This window comes from Panulirus ornatus, chromosome 28 (genome assembly GCF_036320965.1).
Source record: "Panulirus ornatus isolate Po-2019 chromosome 28, ASM3632096v1, whole genome shotgun sequence".
Taxonomy (NCBI): Eukaryota; Metazoa; Arthropoda; class Malacostraca; order Decapoda; family Palinuridae; genus Panulirus; species Panulirus ornatus.
This window is the reverse complement of record NC_092251.1, coordinates 12,734,981-12,747,231: the sequence shown is the minus strand read 5'-3', so window position 1 is coordinate 12,747,231 and position 12,251 is coordinate 12,734,981. Positions and strand designations below refer to the sequence as shown.

General features: G+C 42.8%; 1 protein-coding gene across 1 annotated transcript in view; it reads left to right on the top strand.

The window, feature by feature from the left end:
• Positions 1 to 1,993: 1,993 nt before the first annotated feature.
• Positions 1,994 to 12,251, top strand: part of LOC139757702 (uncharacterized) — a 46,688-nt gene continuing 36,430 nt past the window's right edge. The window contains exon 1 of the mRNA XM_071678452.1: positions 1,994 to 2,160. Coding sequence (XP_071534553.1) covers positions 2,137 to 2,160 — 24 coding nt within the window. The 5' untranslated portion in view covers positions 1,994 to 2,136. The remainder of the gene's footprint in view (positions 2,161 to 12,251) is intronic.

Below are 12,251 nucleotides of genomic sequence, written 5' to 3'. Positions count from 1 at the left end.
TAGGAAATCATTAACCAATTAGAGTAGTAAAAAGCAGTACTATAGTTAAGTTTGAGCATAGACCCGATAGATATCGCACTTCAAAGGCACGACAGACATTATTTGAGCTTTCTTAGTCACTAAAAAACTAAAAACTTTACAGGTTTTCGCCTTGTAACATCTGTATGTCTATGCACTCTTACCACATTTGTCTATGAGTTTCAGATCTATTCCACTGTCACTAACAACCTCGTTAAGACCCAATGGTCTGTCTAGGGTAACATATCTCTCTTAATGATTGCCACAACACCACATCAAGGGTAATATTTCTCTGTAAATGACTGTCTCACAACCATGTCAAGGATTATATTTCCATCTTAATGACTGTCTTACGACCACGTCAAGGATAATATTTCCATCTTAATGACTGTCTTACGACCACGTCAAGGGTAATATTTCTCTCTTAATGACTGTCTTACGACCACGTCAAGAATAATATTTCCATCTTAATGACTGTCTTACGACCACGTCAAGGGTAATATTTCTCTCTTAATGACTGTCTTACGACCATGTCAAGGGTAATATTTCTCTCTTAATGACTGTCTTACGACCACGTCAAGAATAATATTTCCATCTTAATGACTGTCTTACAACCACGTCAAGGATAATATTTCCATCTTAATGACTGTCTTACAACCACGTCAAGGGTGATATTTCTCTCTTAATGACTGTCTCGACCACTTCAAAGGTACTACTCTTAAAGATTGCCTCGCTACCACGTCAAGGGTCATATTTCTCTCATAACGATTGTCTCACTGCCACGTCAAGGGCAATGCTTCTGTTGTCAGCGTTGTCCTACTACCGCGTCAAGAGTGGTTGTCTCACTACCACGTCAAGGATAACGCTTCTGTCTTCACTATTGTTTCACTGTTGTGTCGTAACATTCCTGTCGTCATGGCTGTCACACAACATGCCATGCCAAGGTCAAATTCACGTACTTTCCTCTGTATGACTGTCCATAAATATATATATATATATATATATATATATATATATATATATATATATATATATATATATATATATATATTATCCAAAAAGAAAACACAGCTATCTTCTGTCCCATTCCGTCTCGTTGATTGGGGAATCCTTGTTCAGAAAGCATTTACGATGTACTTACTACATGAGGGTACACAGATCCGACAAACTCGCCTCTTGTTTACGTCTACTCTTGATGTCATATCACTGGGAAATGAAGTCTCTTCTTTCATCCAGTTCCACCCTATGGGACAGCCTTCAGCCTTCTACCGACTCACTGCGAAAAGGAAAAGAGGAAAAAAAGCATTCCGTCCCCATCTGTCGACCTTCACCACTGTAAGTCAAGATATAGCCCCATTATATTTGTATATATCGCACCTTTGTGTGGCACGTCAGGCGTGGGACATGACCGAGAATGTGCACTGTACCGGCAGAGGTCAGTTGACCTGGCGGGCGAGTGTGGCCACAAAGTCATCGCCAGATCTGTGTGGACCAGAGCAGCTCTGCTCTTGACATATACACGTCAGTTCACCCACCACGTACACTGTTACCATGAAAAATGCCATATCTGTAGAATCGTCGTATTTCACGGGCAATATGATCCACGTAAATTTCACACTCAATCTCCGAAATCTGCTCCACAGGATAGGCAGGGAGGGAAAAAAAAGTGACAGTGGCTGAGGGTTACCACAAGCAAGGAGGGCGACACAGGCGGGGTTCCACGACCTGCTGATATCCACACCACTATTGTGCCTCCACTCTAGACTTTTTATGAAGAAAGCGAACCCTGACTTTTACCTGTGGCGTGGAAACTGAACTCTCTTTTCGCAACTCTTAGACTCCAAGGGGGGAAAAAAAAACAGTTCAGTTGGTCACGGTCACGCTGTAGCGTGCTATATAAACATATATATATACATCCATCCAAAGCGTTGGTGCTCTTGTTACTTGCGTGTAGGAAGTGAGGTGGTCACGGCACGCAGGCTCTGACGCGAGCTGAGACTAAGGTCAGCAGCGCTGGGTGACCAACCTGTTACCTTCACTTTTACTGCGTGTGGCGTCGGGGTGCGAGGCAGCCACACACAGCGGAGCGCCAGTCGTGTTGCAGCGGCCAGCACTACCATGACCACGATCAAGTCCCAGCTAGTGAGTACAGCCCCCTAACACCTCCTGCCCACACCTCAGCGTGTCCCTCGCTCTCTCTATCTCTCTCTCATGGCTCTAGTGGGCGTGTTATTGCGTAGTCTTGAGAATGCCATGTTTTCGTTCAGCTGGACACCTGATCCTCGCAGTGCTCCGACGGTCGTTAAACGTTGTGTTGTATACAATCGTAGCCTCACAGGCTGTAAATCCTAAAGTTCTGTGCTTGAAAACAGAAACGCAAACGTTCATGGAGTTGTGTCGAGACTAATGTGTTGTGTCACCAAGCCACAATCAACCCCTGCGCGTGTCCTGGTGAGGTGAGGTACTCTCTCCACTACACACAAGACACTGAGTGATCATTCCATGACGGTGATTGTTTAGAGCAACGAAACTACTCGTTTGTTAATAGGCAAACCTCGAGCTTTTATTAGTTATAGTTAGCATGTGTCCAAAACTTGTATTTGTGAGTGACGAATGCATGACAGATCTGGAGCAAATATGTTAGACGATAGTCATAAGTTGATTACAAAGTGTTTTGTGTGTTCATAGGGAAGGAGGGCTGGTATACGGGAACATGTGTGTGTGTGGATGTGGATCAGTGTCAGCAGGGTTATAGACCGTGTTAGTGGTAGATGTCGCTACATAAGACCTGGTGTTGGTGTTGCCTTGTGTGGGAGGGTGGCAGTGAGGGCGGTGCACCTCCACGTGCTTCTCAAGGTCGCCACAACCTTGTGTTGAAGTCGAGGCCTGGGAGAATTTTTTTTTTTTTATCCACTGGGTAACATTCTCTCTCTCTCTCTCTCTCTCTCTCTCTCTCTCTCTCTCTCTCTCTCTCTCTCTCTCTCTCTCTCTCTCTCTCTCTCTCTCTCTCTCTCCAATATGTCTGACTGTTTTCCATTCATTTCACTAACGGACCATTCTTCAATGTTCAAAAAGCATCTGGTTAGTAACCCCTCATATCAATTCCTTCAGAGATTGAAACGTCCATTCTTGTTTTGTTTTTTAACTCGCTAATGCCTCTCACATATACGAATCCCTTTGAGAGGAGGAGTCTGCTCATTCTGACAACAATGCGTCTATCTCACACCTGTGAACCTTGAAACTCCACACTTTAACGTCACACGATCATTTATCCACTCGTTTGCCTCTTGTTTTACAAACTGTCTTACTCTCTTCAGTGACTTATATCCCTGGCAACTGGGTGTGACATCCTTTCGTCCCCAGGCTGAGGTCCTGTGCTGTAGGAGATAATAACATCCACCGTAGGATATGGTTGAAACCTGTTTCCCCGCAGACCGTGAAGAGGTCGAAGCCCTCACGTTTTCTATTCACAGTGATCTGGTACAGATTTATCAGCCCACACTACCCACACTCCACACCGTCACGATCACTCTCCCAGCACACTTCTAGCTCGGGATTTCATCCCATGACCTTCGCTCTGTAGATGCACAGTCTTGCCCCCGATTCGTTCGTCTGGCTACGCTTACGAACTGCCACTCCTCCGGCTGCATCTGTCGGTGTTGACACTTCTCCAGTGATTGTTAGACTAACTTAAGAATGTTCTCTTGCCCTTAACTTTAGAAAGACTGATGCCTTTCCCCCGGATGGTGCTCCCTTCTCTGCTGAACTTATGGTAAGGTTACCGTAACGGGATTGGAGATATGTATCCGTTATTCCTATAAGATTATCTCTACTTAAAGTTCTTCATTCAACCATTCCTGTTCTGTGGTCATTCAGGCAAGGCACTTGGCATATCGGACCGGAGGAGATTTTCCGTCCTCCACCACACATTCAGCTTTTATCTCTGTCTGTTCACGAGGCGAGGAGTTTGCCTTATCCCAACGCAGTGCAACAGCGTCTCCCCTTCATCCAACGTTAGGTCACTGTGGTCCTAAATTCTAACAGCTTCTGCTGTACTATTCCTTCGCTTTCCACTCCCTAAGGAGCTATAGTTCTCTCTTTCCAAATGAAAAAGCAACTCTACCTGGTCCTCTTTTCTCCTCCAGCTCCACCTTGGATAACTAGCGATATGTCTTCCCCTTCTGAGGCACCTCCCTCTAATCCTATCCCTATAATCTCTTTTCGTGCAGTCCAAAAGGCAGGCACTTGGCATATTTCCTCATTTTCTGCAGGAACACACTCCTTTTATTCCTCGTGCTTTCCGTTTCTGTCTGAAAACCGAAACTCTTCCACCATCTTAGAAACATACAGTTGGGGTAGAGCCTATGCCAAAAAAATTAAAAAAATACGTGACTCTTCCAACCCTTTCATGTGTGCTCCTCTGACCTAATGTCTCCATTACTCCCACCTCCTTAAACTTACTGAATCACAATCGTCTCTCTGATCACCACTATGGCTTTCGCAGGTGATGCCGACAGGTGATATCGTTTACGATCCCACTAATGTCTGGTCTTCACTTGTTGTATCTATTGATTCATTACAGGATTCTGGCAATATGCGTCACGCACAGGCCCGCCCTGCAGCCAAACCAGTTGTTTATCCTCCCCTAAGAGCTGGTCGTTAAATGGGAACCTTGCGTAGACTGGGATATATATATATATATATATATATATATATATATATATATATATATATATATATATATATATATATAATATATATATATATATATATATATTATTTTGCTTTGTCGCTGTCTCCCGCGTTAGCGAGGTAGCGCAAGGAAACAGACGAAAGAATGGCCCAACCCACCCACATACACATGTATATACATACACGTCCATACACGCAAATATACATACCTATACATCTCAACGTATACATATATATATGTACACACACAGACATATACATGTATACACATGTACATAATTCATACTGTCTGCCTTTATTCATTCCCATCGCCACCATGCCACACATGAAATAACAACCCCCTCCCCCCTCATGTGCGCTAGGTAGCACTAGGAAAAGACAACAAAGGCCACATTCGTTCACACTCAGTCTCTAGCTGTCATGTAATAATGCACCGAAACCACAGCTCCCTTTCCACATCCAAGACCCATACAACTTTCCATGGTTTACCCCTGACGCTTCACATGCCCTGATTCAATCCATTGATAGCACATCGACCCCGGTATATCACATCGTTCCAATTCACTCTATTCCTTGCACACCTTTCACCCTCCTGCATGTTCAGGCCCCGATCGCTCAAAATCTTTTTCACTCCATCTTTCCACTTCCAATTTGGTCTCCCACTTCTCCTCGTTCCCTCCACCTCTGACACATATTTCCTCTTGGTCAATCTTTCCTCACTTATTCTCTCCATGTAAACAAACCATTTCAAAACACCCTCTTCTACTCTCTCAACCACACTCTTTTTATTACCACACATCTCTCTTACACTATTATCACTTACTCGATCAAACCACCTCACACCACATATTGTCCTCAAACATCTCATTTCCAGCACATCCACCCTCCTGCGCACAACTCTATCCATAGCCCACGTCTCGCAACCACATAACATTGTTGGAACCACTGTTCCTTCAAACATAGCCATTTTTGCTTTCTGAGATAATGTTCTCGACTTCCACACATTCTTCAACGCTCCCAGAACTTTCACCCCCTCCCCCACCCTATGATTCACTTCCGCTTCCATGGTTCAATCCGCTGCCAAATCCACTCCCACATATCTAAAACACTTCACTTCCTCCAGTTTTTCTCTATTCAAACTTACCTCCCAATTGACTTGTCCCTCAACCCTACTGTACCTAATAACCTTGCTCTTATTCAAATTTACTCTCAGCTTTCTTCTTTCACACACTTTACCAGCTTCTGCAGTTTTTCACATGAATCAGCCACCAGCGCTGTATCATCAGCGAACAACAACTGACTCACTTCCCAAGCTCTCTCATCCACAACAGACTGCATATTTGCCCCTCTTTCCAAAACTCTTGCATTCACCTCCCTAACAACCCCATCCATAAACAAATTAAACAACCACGGAGACATCACACACTCCTGCCGCAAACCTACATTCACTGAGAACCAATCACTTTCCTCTCTTCCTACACGTACACATGCCTTACATCCTCGATAAAAACTTTTCACTGCTTCTAACAACTTGCCTCCCACACCATATATTCTTAATACCTTCCACAAAGCATCTCTATCAACTCTATCATATGCCTTCTCCAGATCCATAAATGCCACATACAAATCCATTTGCTTTTCTAAGTATTTCTCACAAACATTCTTCAAAGCAAACACCTGATCCACACATCCTCTACCACTTCTGAAACCACACTACTCTTCCCCAGTCTGATGCTCTGTACATGCCTTCACCCTCTCAATCAATACCCTCCCATATAATTTCCCAGGAATACTCAACAAACTTATACCTCTGTAACTTGAGCACTCACTTTTATCCCCTTTGCCTTTGTACAATGGCACTATGCAAGCATTCCCCCAATCCTCAGGCACCTCACCATGAGTCATACATACATTAAATAACCTTACCAACCAGTCAACAATACAGTCACCCCCTTTTTTAATAAATTCCACTGCAATACCATCCAAACCCGCTGCCTTGCCAGCTTTCATCATCTGCAAAACTTTTACTAACTCTTCTCTGTTTACTAAATCATTTTCCCAAACCCTCTCACTTTGCACACCACCTCGACCAAAACACCCCATATCTGCCACTATGTCATCAAAGACATTCAACAAACCTTCAAAATACTCACTCCATCTCCTTCTCATATCACCACTACTTATTATCACCTCTCCCATAAGCCCCCTTCACTGAAGTTCCCATTTGTTCCCTTATCTTACTCACTTTATTTACCTCCTTCCAAAACATCTTTTTATTCTCCCTAAAATTTAATGATACTCTCACCCCAACTCTCATTTGCCCTCTTTTTCACCTCTTGCACCTTTCTCTTGACCTCCTGCCTCTTTCATTCATACATCTCCCAGTCATTTGCATTATTTCCCTGCAAAAATCGTCCAAATGCCTCTCTCTTCTCTTTCACTAATAATCTTACTTCTTCATCCCACCACTCACTACCCTTTCTAATCTGCCCACCTTCCACGCTTCTTATGCCACAGGCATCTTTTGCGCAAGCCATCACTGTTTCCCTAAATACATCCCATTCCTCCCCCACTCCCCTTACCTCCTTTGTTCTCACCTTTTTCCATTCTGTACTCAGTCTCTCCTGGTACTTCCTCACACAAGTCTCCTTCCCAAGCTCACTTACTCTCCCCACTCTTTTCACCCCAACATTCTCTCTTCTTTTCTGAAAACCTCTACAAATCTTCACCTTCGCCTACACAAGATAATGATCAGACATCCCTCCAGTTGCATCTCTCAGCACATTAACATCCAAAAGTCTCTCTTTCGCGCGCCTATCAATTAACACGTAATCTAATAACTCTCTCTGGCCATCTATCCTACTTACATACGTATACTTATGTATATCTCTCTTTTTAAACCAGGTATTCCCAATCACCAGTCCTTTTTCAGCACATAAATCTACAAGCTCTTCACCATTTCCATTTACAACACTGAACACCCCATGTACACCAATTATTCCCTCAACTGCCACATTACTCACCTTTGCATTCAAATCTCCCATCACTATAACCCGGTCTCGTGCATCAAAACTACTAACACACTCACTCAGCTGCTCCCAAAACACTTGCCTCTCATGAACTTCCTTCTCATGCCCAGGTGCATATGCACCAATAATCACCCATCTCTCGCAATCCACTTTCAGTTCTACCCATATCAATCTAGAGTTTACTTTCTTACACTCTATCACATACTCCCACCACTCCTGTTTCAGGAATAGTGCTACTCCTTCCCTTGCTCTTGTCCTCTCACTAACCCCTGACTTTACTCCCAAGACATTCCCAAACCACTCTTCCCCTTTACCCTTAAGCTTCGTTTCACTGAGAGCCAAAACATCCAGGTTCCTTTCCTCAAACATACTACCTATCTCTTCTTTTTTCTCATCTTGGTTACATCCACACACATTTAGACACCCCAATTTGAGCCTTCGAGGAGGATGAGCACTCCTCGCGTGACTCCTTCTTCTGTTTCCCCTTTTAGAAAGTTGAAATACAATATGTATACAATATATATATATATATATATATATATATATATATATATATATATATATATATATATATATATATATATATATATATATATTGTGGCTCTAAGTGAAAAAAGCTCGAGGGTAAAGGGAAAGAATGGTCTGGAAATGTTTTACAAGTAATAAATGTTTTAGAAGGATAAAAGCCCAGGAAGGAGTAGCATCACTTCTGAAGCTGGAGTTGTGGAAGTGTGTGATATCGTGTAAGGAAGTGAATCCTAGACTGACGTAAGAGTGAATGAAAGTGGATGGCGAGAGATCGGTGATTATTAATACTTATGCGAGAGGGAAGTTCATGACGGGTAAGTGTTTCGGGTGCAGGTGAGTGTGTCAGCCATTTTGATGAACGAGACTGGGTATTAGTGATGGTTAATTCAAATGCGAAGGTGAGTAATGTGGCAGTTAAGAGTATTACTGGGAAGCATAGGGTATTCAGTATCATGAATGGAAGTGGTGAACAGTTTGTGGATCTGAGTGCTGAATGAGGACAGAGGCACATACACAAGTATACGTATGTAAGGAGAGATGGTTGACGGCATTACTGGATTACATAGTCATAGAAAGGCGTGTAAAAGTGAGACTTTTGGATGCAGATATGCTGGGAGGGGCAGGTGGAGGCAAAGGTGATGAATTGTAGACGTTTTCGGAAAAGAGGAAACAATGTCGGTGAGAAGAGTAGTGAGAGTAATTGCGCTTGAAAATGAGAATTGCGTGATAATATATCAGAAGACTTTGAGTGTAGAATGGCAAAAGGTGAAAATAAGTGAAGCAAGTGGAGTGGATGAGGAATGGGAGATATTTAGGGACGCAGTGCTGGCATGTGCGAGAGATGCATGTGGCATGCGAAATATGGGATGGGAGGTGGGCAAATTAGAAAGGGTAGTGAGTGCTGGAATAAAAAAGTAAAGTTGCTAGTAAAGGAGAAAAGAGAGGCGTTTGGGCTTTACTTAAGGGAAGGAATGCAAATGATTCGGAGGTATATAAGAGAAAACGGTAGAGGGTGGAGCGGAAAGCTCAGGGTTTGTAAAATAGGACAAATGGGAGTTGGTGAAAGCGAGTATAAGTAAATTGTAGGGAGAATAAAAAAGTTTTGGAAGGAGGTTAACAATGTACGAAAAACAAGAGAACAAATGGGGCCATCGGTGAAGGGGGCAATAGGGAAAGTGATAAGAGGTGGTGATGAAGTGAGGAGGAGACAGACTATTTTGAAGGACTGTTCAGTGTTTTTGATGATAGTGCAGATTTAAGGTGTTTGAACTGGATCGGGGTGGTATGCGAAGTGAGAGAGTCAGGGAGAGTGGTTCTGATAAAGAGAGAAGAAGCGGTGAAAGCCATGCGTAAGACGAAATATGGCAAGGCGGTTCGAGTGAATGGTATTGCAGTTATATTTGCGTGAGCAAATATGAGGCTTCTAGCCTTTCCTTGTGACTCAGCTAACTTCATTCTGGTACAGTCTTTGTTAACTTCGCCTGGACTTTCTCTGTTAGTTCATTTTGCGTCTTTACGTGCAATGACCAAACATGGAAGCATATTCTAATTTTGGCGTTTTGTAGGACATGAACAGCTTGCTAGATAATTATTTATCCATCCACATAGTTAAATGCTATCCTAGTCAATGCCAGCAGATAGTATGTCTCCTTAACTATTCTTCCAGTGTGGGGACAAGTCAAAGACGTCGTCGACTCCCAAGACTCCCTCACGATAATGATCATATGTAGACTTCCTTCACTTTGTCACATCTTCATTACTTTAAGTTTGCTAGAGTTAATTTCATCAACCTTGTATTAGACCATTTTTGGTCTCCTTAAGTTGATGCGATCCTGCTCGTTTTTCACTTCTTTATGACAATTGCATCATCTGTAAATATATTCAGGCAAGTCATGCACATAGATTAAGAAAGGGGGGAGGTCCCACAACTTAACCCTGCAGCGCGCCACTGGTGACATCCACCCATTTGGAGAAGGCTCCTCTGACATGTGTCATAGATAATCTTGCATCCATCGGAAGCGTCTCTTCCCTTATTCTTGTTTGGTCATCCAGGTTCTTAACAGCCTCCCATGCAGTATAGTGTCGAATACTTCGTGGAAGTCTATATACAAACAGTTCACCCAGCCTTCCCATTTGCTTGAGGCAGAGCTCACTCTCTCGTGGAAATCTAAATGGTCCTTTACACAGAATCTTTCATTTCTCCTCGGCAGAAAGTCATCCAGCTACTTTTTAGTTTTCTTTTCCCAGTACCTTACAGACCATACTAGTCAGGGAAACAGGTTTGTAGCTCAACGCCTCTTCCCAGTCTCCTTTCTTATATATGGTTATGACGTTTGCAATTTTCCACTACCTTGGCACTTTCCCTTTCTCCAGCGACATGTTGAAGAGCAATTCCAAAGCTCTGTTTGGTGCATCTGCAAACATGGTGCAATCACATCAGGATCATCAGCTTTATGTGGGTCAGGACACTTTAGTATTCTGTTAATGTCTTTTCTAGATAACGGAGCATTATCTAAAACCTCCTCCTCATCCCATTTCCCTATAGTTGGGGCTATAGTGTATCACTCCGTGAAAACACTTTTGAATTTATTATTCACTTCCTCAGATATCCTTACATCATGCTCTACAACTTTTTCTTCTGAATTCTGGAGCGCTGATCAGCTGCTCTTTAAAAGAGAATTTATCTCTGCCTTTTTTTATGATATTCTTTCAACATTTCTTTGTTTTCTTTTCACTGCTCGTGATTCTTGCTTTCTATACCCTCTAAATGCTGGCTGGCTGAAGTAGCACCTCTGTCTTTTACCACTTCACCTCATGTTCTCTTCCTTTCTGACAACTTTTATTGAGCCATTTTTTTTTTCCTTATTCTTGCCTTTCCCTCTGTATATGAGGCGAGAGCTGCCCATGTTGTACTCGTTCACTATAAATTTTGCAGAACCTCTCCACACAACACCCTGATTCCTAACTGCTGAACTCCATTTCCGCAATCAATGTTGCCATGTTTGTGTAGTTTCCGCATTCATATCTCCTCTTTAGGTCTTGTCTCGCCTCTCCTCTCTTACCTTCCTCATTTACCACAGAGATTAGACTTAAGTATTACATCATACCTTCTCCTAATCGTTGTATCATATACAATTATCTCAAAAACCCATGGTAGTCTGTGTGATGGTAAGGTCTACCAAATTGGCTGTGTCAGGCCGTCTCATCCTTGTACGTTCACTGACATGTTATCGAAAGTTTTCATAGATGCGCTGAAAAACTTGTCTCCACGATTCCCTCTCTAATCTAACGTCTTCCAGTCTGTCTCTATGTGATGCAAATCCTCCATGATTAGTACTTTACCGTTTGTGAGACTGTGTCTATTCTACTGCCACCTATACTATCCTGTTTTTTTTCTATTTTTATCAATATTCATTCATTATGGATCACTGAAATTCTTTGCAGGATTTTTATCATTATTCATTTCTTCTGGATCGCTAAAATTTTCCAGAGGATTGTATACCAAGACCACCAAGCATTTCTCTCCTACAGTTACTTTTCCCAATTAGTGTCTCGTCTGTAAGTCATCATCCTCAACTTCCTGAAACAAATGACAGTCGTTGGTGAAGAGAGGACCCTATACTCCCTCTTCTTTACCTGCTCTGACCCTCCTCATCATTACGAACCCCTTTGGGCAGAGCCTAAATACCAGCTATTTACTATATACTACTACATCCATCGGCGTTTGTGTAGATTACTACCCTCAATCTGATATTTCAATCACCTAATATTCCTGACCTCTATGTGTGTGTGTATGTGTGTGTGTGTGTGTGTGTGTGTGTGTGTGTGTGTGTGTGTGTGTGTGTGTGTGTGTGTGTGTGTGTGTGTGTGTGTGTGTGTGTGTGTGTGTGTGTGCCACCCTTTGGCTCATACCTGAAAACATCGCTTTTCGTGACGTTTGTGAAGTTCACTGTCGTGAGGCTCAGCTGGAGCGGTCGGTGGCGT